Below are 13,024 nucleotides of genomic sequence, written 5' to 3'. Positions count from 1 at the left end.
ATAGCCTGCATACCTGAGTCTCCACCTCTTTATTAGTCGGTTAAGTCTTGTTGAGTACTTTTGTACTCAGGGTTTATTAACCCCTGTTGCAGGTGAACCCTTTGATAATCCTTTTGATGGTCATGGTTACTTTACTCTTGTGGAGGAGAGTTATGATGATGATGAATTTGATGAGTGACTTTGGGCAAGTAAAATTCGTTGTGTGATCTATGGTTTATGTAATATAAAGTTCCGAAGCTTTTATGTATCAAATACTTATGGTTTGTAAACTATGAACTTAAGTTTCAATCTACGTTATGTAACCTTTCCGCTTTTACTCTGATTTCTCTTATCTATGAAATGTTGTAATACTGTGATGCTTGATGAGGGAATTCCTGAAAAGAATGTTACGTGGATGATTCGGGTTTCCCGAGGACACCCGACAGACTTCTTGAGTCATTTGGAACTCGTGCACGTCGATCAGAAGTCTTTGGGACAATGATGTGTGCATGTGGGCCACTTAATTCAGGAGGTTCTGCCACATCAGGCAACGCAACGATATGTCGTGGCCACGTGGGTAACATATTGACTGACTTGTAGAACCATAATGGCAAGACATGAATGTAGTTGTGCCCGCATTGGGCCGCGTGGGCCTCCCATCACGCGGTCATGGCCTCCCACTCGGGCCGTGGGGACATATTGCGAGCGAGCCAGCGACCAATGGGCGAGCGTTCAGGTAATATTTTTCTTTTTCTTTTTTCAAAAATATGTACGGATACAGTAAGGTTTTTTGGGCTCGTAGCGGCATACCCTATAGATCCGCCACTTTATTATGTAGCACCACATTGTTCATACACCTGTGGTCCTTTACAGAGAATTTCCATGCCATGTTTTTTACATAGCAATTTATACTTTGCACATGTCATTATTATTTTTCATGGAAGTTTCAGCACATGCCTGTGGCTCAATGGAACTTTGATTAGGGATTCTGTGAGAGCATCTTCTAGCTGAAGGCAAATCATGGAATATGGTTATTAGTCAGCATAGGCACCCTTCTGTACCTCTAGAAACATCATGCAGATTTGTGAGAGATAGGAGCGTACTCCCTTGGAAGGATTTTGAGAAAATTAATTTGGTTTGCACTTCATGATAAATTGTCATTGCCATTTTCGAACTAGAAAAAGAAAAAGGCTTGTAATAAGATGTATGAAATGACAACGACTCCATCCGAGGAATTTTGCGCTTCTCGTTGCATAACTGTAGACACGCTTCATTTGCAAGCCTTGTAGCTGTTAGTAGCCTGCTATAGATACTTTTGAGACATCATAAGTAAAAGTCCAGTTGTGTATATGGCTTCGGTCTTTTTGAAATACAAGAATTTTTTCTGTGAAAAATGAACTGATTTTTGGAATTCATTCTTGCGGAAGGCTCTTCGTCAGTTTTCCGGCGATCAAAACTATGTAGAGATTTAACTACTTGGCACATCTAAATAGGATGCCCAAAGAGTTCATCACGCTCCAATTTGAGAGCGATCGAATCAGAGCCGTCCATTTTATTAACACTTCGAGGTTCAGCTCGGCTGCCGCGAGCGCGCAGACTCCCGGACCGAACGAGACCAAGCAGGGTCCAGAACTCCAGATCTCTCCTCTCACCCAGCTCCGGCGATGGCTTCGCCTTACGCCGGCGGCGTGCAGCCTCCTTCTCCCGCTGCGGCGGTGCAGCAGCAGCAGCAGAACCACTCTCTGGCGTTCCGCGTGATGCGGCTGTCTCGCCCCTCACTCCAGCCAGACCTGGCCGCGCTGCTCCGCTTCGACCCACGCGACGTCTTCCTCCCTGAGGACGCGCTCACCGGCTCCGACCCGTCCGCCGCCGCCAACTTCCTCGACGGTCTTCTCCACCCTTCGGACTCCGCCACCGCCGTCCCTGGAGACTTCACCTTCCGCGACCGCTTCCTCCTCCGCGACCCAGCCGACGCACTCGCTCTGCCGGGCCTCCTCGTCCTGCCCCAGTCGTTCGGGTTCGCTTCTCCCCCTCCCAAATCATGATTCCGGTGTCCTGTCCTGCTCCAGTGCAGCGATCGCTGATTTTGGTGTTGTTCTTGTGTGTGCGTGGCTAGTGCGATCTATTTGGGCGAGACCTTCTGCAGTTACATCAGCATCAACAATAGCTCCAGCTTTGAGGCCAGGGACGTCGTCATCAAGGTGTTCTATCGAGCGAAACCTCTTTTTATCTGACAAATTTAAAAATGCATTTGAACTCTTGGGTCATTCTGGCAAACTGGATTAAATTCGTTAGTGATTAGTGATAACTGATAAGTGCGATTACAGCTGATTAAACGTCTAGGTTACTGCATTTGTTCTAGTGTTGGATCCAATATGAGTGGTGCTGCACTGGTGCTTGTTGTCATTATGTCATGAGCCAAAGTTTGGATCATCAGTCACTAGATTAGTCAGTGCACTTGGTAAGTACAATCAGTTGAAATGATTATAAATTCAGTAAGAAATTTAGTTAAGAATTTATTCCAGATGGTCTATTCATTTTCTGCTGGAATAAGTATAGTTCTGATGATGCATTGGCAAGTTTCTCTATATGTCAAAACTTGTGGTACACAGTTACCTTGAGGTTTACAAGCTATAACTGGATTCAGTAGGGCAACATTTTTGTATACATATGAGTCGTGAGCTAGTAAAGCAATCAACCATCTGATGGATACATGGGAAACTAATATTTGTGCAATTTCATGCCCCTTATGATCAAGAATCCTTTTTAAGCATATCTCACCTTGTTTGATTCATAAATTATTACTTTATGCTATTTATGGATGCTTGTAAACTATAAAGTTCTATATGTTTTTTCAATGATAATTTGTGGACATATTTGAAATAAAATAATTTGCATTGATATAATCATTGCAGCCAAATCCTTAGTTCCTTACTTTCATCAATATCCATAATGTTTTTTCTCAGTGTGGATAGACTAGAAAAATGTATGTATTCTCCCTCTTTTTAAATATCTAATGCTAGATGCATTTACTGCTGCTTATTTCAACATAAAGTTTGACTGGTACCTTACTTACACTAGGCGGAAATACAAACAGAGAGACAGAGAATACTTCTTCTGGATACATCAAAGTCCCCTGTCGAGTCAATTAGATCAGGGGGTAGATATGATTTCATCGTGGAGCATGATGTCAAAGAACTAGGAGCACATACGTATGTTCCTTTTCATTTTAATATTATTCATATATTATTCCTTTGCTAAAAACAATCCTTTTTGTTGATTTGCTCATTTAGTAATTGAATCCAGGCTTGTATGTACTGCTTTATATAATGATGGTGATGGAGAGCGTAAATATCTTCCCCAGTTCTTTAAGTTCTCTGTTTCAAACCCATTATCTGTTAGGACAAAGGTAACCAGTTTTCATTCTACTTTCTACCTTCTAATCTAATCTCGTAGTTGATAGAAGAAGCGGACCAAGATTATACAGAAGTCTTATCATAATTTGTGTACATCCTTTTCTTTTTCAGGTTCGCACCATCAAGGTAGGTCACCTGTTGATGTGCAAGTGTAAACAACAATTGTTGGTTCTTTGGTTAGTTGTAGATGCCATCTTTAGAAATCTTAACAGGTGTATATTCAAGGTCATTATAGATTGACAATTATAACTTAAAAAATGATTTGTGATTAGGTAAGTAGTTTTTGTGTTTCATATAGATGCTTATGTTTTGTTGTATGAACTAACAGCTCTCCTATTTTTTTCTTAATAATATTTACCAAGATTTTCTTTAGTATTTCTTGCCATCCCATGGAAGCTGAGCTAACTCAGTGATTAAGGGTGTGGATGCACACTCAGATCACCCAGGTTCAAGTCCTCATCGAGGCGACTTTGGGTGCCTGTTTTCTTCTTAATATAAAAGCCACCTATATCCTCCTAGGTTGATCTAGTTTTTTTTTCTTACCATCCCATTTGTTGTGCTTCTGTAGTTGTCAATACAGTGCTTTAGGCTTTTCATATAATGAATCTTCACATTTGCCTTAGCCAACTTGAATTTCTTAACAAATGCAGAAGCCTCATTTCAACTTTAGTTTATCTGCATTCTGTTTTTAACAAATTATAGTTTCCATCAAGAAAGCAGATATATTTCAAAAAACATGTAGTGGTTGTTGTTTATTCACTTGTTGCACACCTGTTGATTCACCATGGAAGTCTTCAACTCTATATAGTTAGCCCATGCTGACAGGACATCACATATCTGGAAGCCTGCATAGAGAACCATACAAAATCTAATCTTTACATGGATCAAGTTGATTTTGAGCCTGCCCAACAATGGAGTGCTACAAGATTGGAGGCTGATGAACATCCCTCAGCAGTGAAGTCTGCAATAGGGTAATTCAAGCGCTTAAAGACTACTCCCTCTAGTCCATTTTATCTAGCGCAACTTAGAATGGCACGGTCTCCTAGATTACACTTTGACCATTCATTTACTTTATATTATATTGTTTATGCTTATAAACTTATAATCATTGGATAGTATAATTCCCTACAAATCTAATCATATAAAGTTTGTATTATAATAGTTAAAAATTATTAGCCTAATTATTGGTCAAAGTTTTTAAAGTTTGAATCTTGATATACGTGTGCGCCAGATAAAATGGACCGGAGGGAGTACATTTGATTTTTATAAGAACACTCTTTGGTTATGCGAGCATGCTGAGTGGCACATATGTCCCTAATATACTGGCATTTTATCTGTTGCAATTTAATATGTGAATGAAATGGATGGTTGACTATGCCAAATATCTGGTCTGGGTTCCATTCTCATGCAGGGACCTCTGTAAACAACCGATCCTCATCAGAGCGGGGGGAGGAATATACAATTACCTTTATCAGCTAAGATCATCATCTGATGAAGCCGGTCAAACAAAGTCCGAGGGAAGCAGTATACTTGGTAAATTTCAGATAACATGGCGTACGAACCTGGGTGAACCAGGCCGTTTGCAGACTCAGAACATTCATAGCACTGTTAGTGACATTCCTGCTTCTGATTTAATTATCTTATATTTTGTGTTGAACTTTTCTGTTCTTAATTACTGTGATATTGAGCCTAAGGTTATCTTTTTGCTCCCTTATTATTGAATTGCTTCCATTGCATTTAATATTTGCAAGTCTTTTTTCTGGCAGCCGACTGCAAGCAAAGATGTTGATCTCCGTGCTGTGAAAGTTCCACCTATCATATATGTGGAAAGAGCATTCATGGTAAACAATCCTGATTGGTATTTCTTCTAAGATTGGGCATACTATTACTATTGCTGAGATAGTCATCTCATGCAATTTCATGCATGATAAATTTACTTTGGCAACGATTTATTTTCCTTTACTGAGGGGGTCCTTTTCAGATTCTTGTGTTCTTTAAGAACTAAATTGGAAGATATCTGTTTTTGTATTCTCTTGTCCAGTGTTTTCAAGAAAATATTAGGTGGATAGGTCAGTGACGCCTGAATTCCTTTCTTGTCCTCCTGTTCTAATGTAGCTACTAGCTAGATCCTCTTATGCTCTTAGCTTATCCTGTTATCCAGCTTCTTGTTATATAGTTAATCCGATCTGAATAAATTTTCACGTTAATATTTTCACAATTAATTGCCACTGTACCATACTTTACCTTCCAGCAGGCAAGCTATGCAGTAGGACATCAAGAATTCTTTTCCTTCGCTATTTTGCCCCTTTCAATTCATCCCACTTTTAAGTTTACTTGTATTGTCTTCTCATTTCCTTTTCATTACCACAAGGTTGATGTTGGTGTTCGGCCTCATGGTCCCTGGATCCAATCCTGTTTTTGCTATTACTCCTATTTTTCTGGATGAAGCCACAGTTGTCTGCTTCCTAGCAATATTGTTAGAAGTGCAGTGGTGTGTATATGTATTACAGCCTTAGCACTTGCCCTGGGTATTTACTGTTGTCTTGTTGAATCAGTTAGGAGTTTGTTATGGTTTGATTTGTATGGCAAGTTGGCAACCAGCAATAGTTACTGCAGGTCCATACATTGGCTTTGTTGGTTCCAGACTTTCAGTGCCATTTGAAGGGACTTGAAATAGTCCCCTTTTTGCATATCCATGATTGTCTGCCCAGTGGATTAGATGCATTTGCGTTATATGTGATCATTGTCTTAATACTGCAGGTCCATACATTCTTAGTTTTTTATATTTCTACAGCTGTTGTCTAATATACGCGAGTATCTTCAGGTCAATCTGTGCCTTACAAATCAAACGGACAAAACTGTGGGCCCTTTTGAAGTATTTCTAGCTCCAAGCATGTCGGGTGAAGACAGAGCTGTTCTAGTCAATGGACCACAGAAGTTGGTTGGTAGCTTCACTTGCATGTTATTTTATACCTATCTTGGTACAACTCTAGACTAGGTGGTGGTTGAACTCATTAGAACACAATGTTTTTTACTCCTTCCTTTCCAAATTATGTCGTTTTGGCTTTTCTGAATACATAGCTTTTGTTATGCACCTAGATACTACGCTATATCTAGATACATAGCTTTTAGAACAGAGGGAGTACATAGGAGTGCAGAGTAGGTGCGCCTTGTATAATAACTTGTTTCCCCCCAACGCTGATGATAATTATTTCACATTATTAAACTTGTTTATCACAAGTTGTTACAAATACTCAAAAGCCAAAAACAATCATTATATTAGAGGACACTACCAGCTGATGACAGCTATTAGCTTGAGTGGGGACATTTTTCTCCCTGTTTTATATTGAACATAATGCTTGTAGCATCTTTTCTTATTTCTGCTTTAACTGTGCACAGATTTTACCTTTGGTGGAGGCTTTTGAGTCTATGAAATTTAATCTGGTGAGGAAGTTATTTGGACTCAACTTATGTTCTGTACATATCTCCTGGCTTTCCAAAATCAAATGTCTGCCCGTTGTTACATTGTATTTCAACAATTTCTGTGTTTATTAGTTTGAAAACTGATGGTATTTATGGATCAGTTGGGTGCTTACTGAAATTCAGAAGTCTAGATATTTAGGTCAGTTAGGTGACCATTTTTACCATCTTTGGAATACCCTTGGTGCAGAGCATGGTAGCCACCCAGCTTGGAGTGCAAAAGATTTCCGGAATTACAATGTACGCCGTGCAGGAAAAGAAGTACTATGAACCTTTGCCCGACATAGAGGTAAATGTCTGCTTTTCATCAAATCATGTTTATTCTGTTGAGCATTAACACAATAGCACTTTGAATTGTTAAGTATGAATTCACTTCCTGTTGTCACCACCCCCCCCCCCCCCCCCCCCCTCTCCTTCGTTGAATCTGCTGAAACCCTTCTGCGTGATTGCTTACATGGTGTCGGGTGTCCCCTTTCAGATTTTTGTTGATGCAGAATAGCAACACCAAATGGGGACCCGCCTTTATGTCCTTTTCCTTACCATGGGAGCTCTGCATAGTTTACATAAAGCACTGGCTGATGTAATATTGCTCACTGAACAACTGATACATGCGATTGTAATTAAATGCATATTGATGTCAAATTGGCTTCTATCGGATGTCATATAAGAGTTCCTTATCCCCTCAGGATTTCGCTTGTACTCTTTCCAGACATTTAGTTTTAGTCATGTCATGCATTGCATTACATGATCCTCCAATTCTGCTAACTGCCTCTATGGGTGTAATTGGTTTCCTACAGTAGGTTGCCTGTATTAGGTCTTATGCAACATAAATATATGCAATATGCAAACGCAAAGTAAGATTGTTTTGGTTGGTTGTATTGTTTTGCATGTGGTTACCTCCATGTTCTAGTATAGATGGGAGAGGTGAGAAAATATTGACCCGTTTGCTGCAGCGTTTTCAATTCTAACTACTCTACTTGGTAGAGGCCTGAAGAGCAGCGGCAGCGGCTGTGGCTTCAAGCTTGTTTGGTCTAACTAGTAAGACAACTCCTTTAGGGCTCGTTCGTTAGACGTGGATTGAGTCTTTGGAATTATTCCATCTGGATTTGCTTCACTAAATTATATAGTTTTGATAAGTGGGAATAGTTCCTGGCTCAAATCCAGGATAACCGATCGCAGCCTTAGTTGAAACTCGTCAGAAGGGATCCACGTAGCTCTGAAAGTCGGAGATCAACTCCTTTTCACGGAGATCTCAAACTCCTTTTCACGGTAATTGTCAAAAAAAAAAAACTCCTTTTCACGGAGATCAACTCAATCATATCTTTTATATAAGTATATAATGTTTGTTACAAATTGCTTTATCGGACACTGTAAAAATATTTCAGCATATAGAAAAGTTGCAACGGATAAAATGTTTCTCCTATAGGGCCTGTTTAGATTGTGGATGAAAATTTTTTGGGTGTCACATCGGATGTGTCGGAAGGATGTCGGGAGGGGTTTTTAGAAACTAATAAAAAAACAAATTACATAGCTCGTCAGGAAACTGCAAGACAAATTTATTAAGCATAATTAATCTGTCATTAGCATATGTGGGTTACTGTAGCACTTAAGGCTAATCATGGAGTAACTAGGCTTAAAAGATTCGTCTCGTGATTCTTAACTAAACTGTGTAATTAGTTTATTTTTTTATCTACGTTTAATGTTCCATGCATGTGTCCAAAGATTCGATGGGATGGATGAAAAATTTTTTAGTGGGGAACTAAACAGGGCCTAAGGCCTCTCGCCCAGCGTCGGCAACAACTGCTGCTGTCACTCTGTCAGACATCGGCTCAGCTTCTGGCACTAGCTCGGGGTCGTCAATCGATGAGAAGAGTATACGATGCAAAGCACAAGGGAAGAGCAAGTCCATACGAAATTTTGGTGTAAAATTCGTAGGGATTGTAGCCGGTTGCTCTTCTTGTTTTCCTCGTGATTTTCAGTCAAGTACAAAATTACTTGGTGTGTAACTACGAAATGCTGTGTAAGCTTCCATTGTTTTTTATGCAGAGAGAGAAATGTGGCACGTGCATCACAGCTCGAGAAATTGGAAACCGTCGGAGTGCCCCACTTTGATGCTTGCTTGCACATTGCCGTTTGGGGATCGCGGGTGCTAGCGGAAATTACTAGAGCAGGCTCTTAATTTTGGAAAGTTGCACAGGGCCTGACCATCACACCACCAGACAAACAGTTCTATCCAACAGAGCATCGTAGCAGGAATGGGTAGCAAATGGCCACAAATTCTGTGGCAGGTAACTTGGATCAATATACCTTGCGAAGCGCAAACGACATTACACATCACCACACAACACATGAAAGACTAAACCACAAACCAATCCAAAAGCTAGACGAGACACCCAAGTTCAGAAGGACCAAGTCATGACAGCAATGACAAGCCCCATTTTGTAGCAATGACAGTTAAGTTCCTTCAGCTGAAACTCGTCAGTGGCGAACCGCACAGCTGCACGTCCGAGATGTCGGAGAGCCTCTGCCTTGAGCTGGATGACATACCAAACTCGTCCAGGTCCGAGATGCTCTTCCTCTTGTTCGCCATCTCTTGCTTCGGCCTCTCCTCGGACGCCTCCATGATGGGGCTCAGGGCCGGAGGCAGCTGCTGAGCGTCCTCCTCTGATGCGTAGAGTATGTTCTGGATAGTTTGGACCTGAGACAAGAAGGCAACCACCATCATCATCACGACACGGCTCTGAAGAATGGAAAACAGTACTGTTCAGAAGGATTTCAGATGGTAGCCGCTCGACAAGTACTCACCGAAACGTGCTCAACCTCAGGGTTCTGGGACAGCATCTCAATGTCCCGCAGCTTGGTGAAGTAGAAATCTCTCTCCTTCTCCAGGCTATCAACAAGGAGCTTCAGCTCAGTTATCTGCAAACCATGGCATTCACACAAGTCGTCATAATTTTGGAAATTGAGAAGAAATTAGTAGAAACATTCACACAGACTGCCTAATAAGGCTCACTTGTTCATCATAAGCTGGTGCTGGTCCACCAGAGTTGGCGGCAGGTGACGGCTTAGCACTGCGTGGTGGTGGTGCACTAGCCGTCTGCCCACTTGCCCGCTTAGCACCATGTGAAGTTTGAGCCTTGTGACCTGTGGTTGCAGACTTGGCCGGGGTGTGAGAGGGCACCGATGCCCTTCTGTTGGTATCCTTTCCCCCTTTGCTGCTTTCCCTTCTCTCAGAAGCATTGTAGCTGTGTATGTCAAGAAAGAACAGGACAATGAAATGTAAGCATTCAGAGAATTTCTTTTAATACAGTTTACTTACAAATTGATGGCAATAAAGTTAATATAATACTGAGAATCACTCAAATCCTTATCTGAGCTACAGTCTAAAATTCCAGTAACCAGGTCAGTGATTACTTGGTCATGAAGCCACCATTCACAGAATCACAGTATCGTTTAAGCCATTGCATGAACTCCAGATTGTCAAGGGGTCTTGCTTTGATAAGTTTGTTCACCTCAATGTGCTGCAACAATTAACAAAGGAAACAACAAAAATAAGATCATAGTAGCAGTGAAAGCCTATTTATAACAGCAACTAGTAAGTAGTAACCTAAACAAGGAAAACTACTTTTACAAAGTATAACAGCCTAACTCATGATTTGTTGAATATTTTTCTACTTGAGACCAACAAAGCAATGCAGATTGCATTGTGTTTCATTGTTCTCATCAGATTCTAAAGCAACCAAAAACCATGGCGTGCATAAATTAAAGTACAAGAAGTACAGCATCATCAAACTGACGAATTAGCAAAGGAAACAAGACAAATTAGGATCCTACAATGCCTTAATGCCACTGCATAACAAATGCTTGGCCAGAAACTAACGCGACTGCATAACATTTGCAGATGTCGGATCACATAGGAATAAACTCTCACCAGCTCTGAACAATCACAGCACGAAACGAGGGAGGGGGTTGGAATCCCCAGAAACCCATTCGCGTCTCACCTTAGTGATCTTGAGTTTGTTGAACACATCCTGCAGCACCTTATAGTTCTGGATCATCTCGTACTCCGTCTTGGCGTCGAAGTTCACCTTATGCATCGGCACGGCACCAGGATGAGCCGCGTCCATCAATTGGCACGCAACCGCGCCCGACGCAGCCTGCAGAACACGACATCGAACACTGGTTTCAGCCTTTCAGTGACTCACAACTCGCACAGAACCCAACCCAGCAGCTTAGCTTAGCCCGCACGAACAGGGCATCCTCCCCACAGATTCGCGAAGCCTCGGATCCACCACTAACGCGAACAGCACAGATCGAGAAGAGGGGCCACGGGCGGGCGCCGCTTACCTCCTCCACCTTGGAGAGGCCGAGCTGCAGCGTGGTGTTGATCCACGCGAGGATCTCGTTGCGCCCGACGAAGTAGGCGCCGTCCATCATCCCGATGTTGCTCGCCGCCATCGCCGGCCGCCGCTCGCGAAGGCCCGGGGGTTGGTGGGGGTGGAGCGGGGTACCCGGTTTGGGGGAAGGGAAACGAAAACGCGAGGAGGATTTTGATTTGAGATTTCAAACTGGGCGGCGCCCCGCGGCCCCTGCCGTGATTAAATGGGGGAGACGAGGCTTCGCGTCGGACGATTCTGCCCTCGGTGCGGCCCAGGAGAGGGCGATCTGAACGGTGGGATGGGGCGCGCGGGGGTCTGGTGGACGGCTGGATCTGGTCGACCGTTGGGACGGGCGCGTCGGGGAGATCTCCGTCATTGGCCTAGGCAGTGTAGCTGGTGCCAGTGTAAAACCGTGTGAATTTTTGGGATTCTCTTTTTTTCCCGTTGCTCATGGGGTTTCTAGTGAGTTCGATGTGGGCTGGATCGAATTACTGGTGATAGTTTTTTTTTTGTTTTACCATTCGCGTTCCGATTCCATTTTTGCAGCAACGAAAATGGGGAGACTCAACTCTAATTGGACGGACGTTCGTTGCAATCGAATCTTCTTCCACCGCCACATGGATTTTATGTTTCTTGATGATTAGCCAGTAACCTATCATGTTCCTTTTTTATAACATATAATGATAAATACCCACTTCATTTCATTCTAAATTATAAGATGTTTAATTTTTTTTAAGATTCATAACTTTTACTAGCACTTAGATATATTCTTTGTCTAGATGCATAATAAAAATAACGTATTAAAAAACAAAATGTGTTATAGTAGTTTAGAATGAAGAAAATAGTTTATAAATTAGAGCATCTAGACATAGTGAATGGCTGGGTATAAATCACTTGTCTATATTTATACCGGACTCTAGTTTAGTGATTTTCCGATTGTGGCAAGTATGGAAGTGTCTTTTTATCCGCCGTACCTCGTGCGTCTTGATATTTTCTTTCTTTTCTTTTCATTTCTTTCACCATACGCTTGGAACGTGTATTTTATTTTCTCACTTCTTTTTTCTCCTTTTGTTTTTTCTTTCCTTTTTTATTTTCTGTTTCTTCTATATGAGAAATTAGCTCCAAAGAAATTACATAGAAAAATTATGCTTGATAAGTTGTGTATATTTTTTCGAGATATGTTAGACAACAATAACTGATGTGTATAAGTTATGCTATTCATATAATTTATTATGTTAAGTCGTGCTATAAAAATTATATTGAAAAATTGTTATGAACATTTTTTTTTGATTGATAGTTATGAACAAAAGTTGGATTTCAAATATTACATAGAAAAATTATCATGATAAGTTGTCTAAAAATACTAAAAAGTATCTTGACAAAATTGTGATTATGAGTTGTGTCCTATAAAATATTATGCACAAAAGTTATGTGTATAACTTTGTAGCTTCCGAAATTAAAAAGATTATGGAAATATTTTCTTCCCAAAATAGGAAAGTTGCTAGATTACCCTATTATGTTCCTTGATGAGTAGCCCTGATGGGTCAGTGCGGTGCTTTTGACTGCATTCGCTTCTAAGGTTTTGGGTAGAAGTTAGATATCATACAATATCTTGCTCATTTTTTCTTACTTTGTACTCCTAAATAAAAGTGAAGCTATGGGATTTTACCAACTTATCCACTCTCAATCTCATATGTGACTGTATCATTCAATTTTACGCTTGGGTATCTATGTTATTTTAATCTTCTAGTATATACTTTATACTCAGTG

The 13,024-nt window shown here is 41.1% G+C and overlaps 2 protein-coding genes across 2 annotated transcripts; one reads left to right on the top strand and one right to left on the bottom strand.

The window, feature by feature from the left end:
• On the top strand, nt 1,543-7,753 carry LOC8067094 (trafficking protein particle complex subunit 13). Its single transcript, XM_002466954.2, has 12 exons — nt 1,543-1,996; nt 2,096-2,180; nt 3,061-3,191; nt 3,286-3,388; nt 3,507-3,521; nt 4,221-4,366; nt 4,807-5,002; nt 5,162-5,236; nt 6,220-6,336; nt 6,795-6,839; nt 7,066-7,164; nt 7,354-7,753. The coding sequence occupies exons 1-12, from the start codon at nt 1,644-1,646 to the stop codon at nt 7,372-7,374; spliced, it is 1,386 nt and encodes a 461-aa protein (XP_002466999.1). The 5' UTR covers nt 1,543-1,643; the 3' UTR covers nt 7,375-7,753.
• Nucleotides 9,085-11,431, bottom strand: LOC8065799 (microtubule-associated protein RP/EB family member 1C). The gene is made up of 6 exons (XM_002464383.2): nt 11,223-11,431; nt 10,877-11,032; nt 10,290-10,396; nt 9,889-10,120; nt 9,681-9,794; nt 9,085-9,573 (listed from the first exon to the last, which is right to left on the bottom strand). The coding sequence occupies exons 1-6, from the start codon at nt 11,331-11,333 to the stop codon at nt 9,340-9,342; spliced, it is 954 nt and encodes a 317-aa protein (XP_002464428.1). The 5' UTR covers nt 11,334-11,431; the 3' UTR covers nt 9,085-9,339.

The sequence above is a fragment of the Sorghum bicolor genome, chromosome 1, assembly GCF_000003195.3.
Source record: "Sorghum bicolor cultivar BTx623 chromosome 1, Sorghum_bicolor_NCBIv3, whole genome shotgun sequence".
NCBI lineage: Eukaryota > Viridiplantae > Streptophyta > Magnoliopsida > Poales > Poaceae > Sorghum > Sorghum bicolor.
This window is presented reverse-complemented; position numbering and strand designations above follow the sequence as displayed.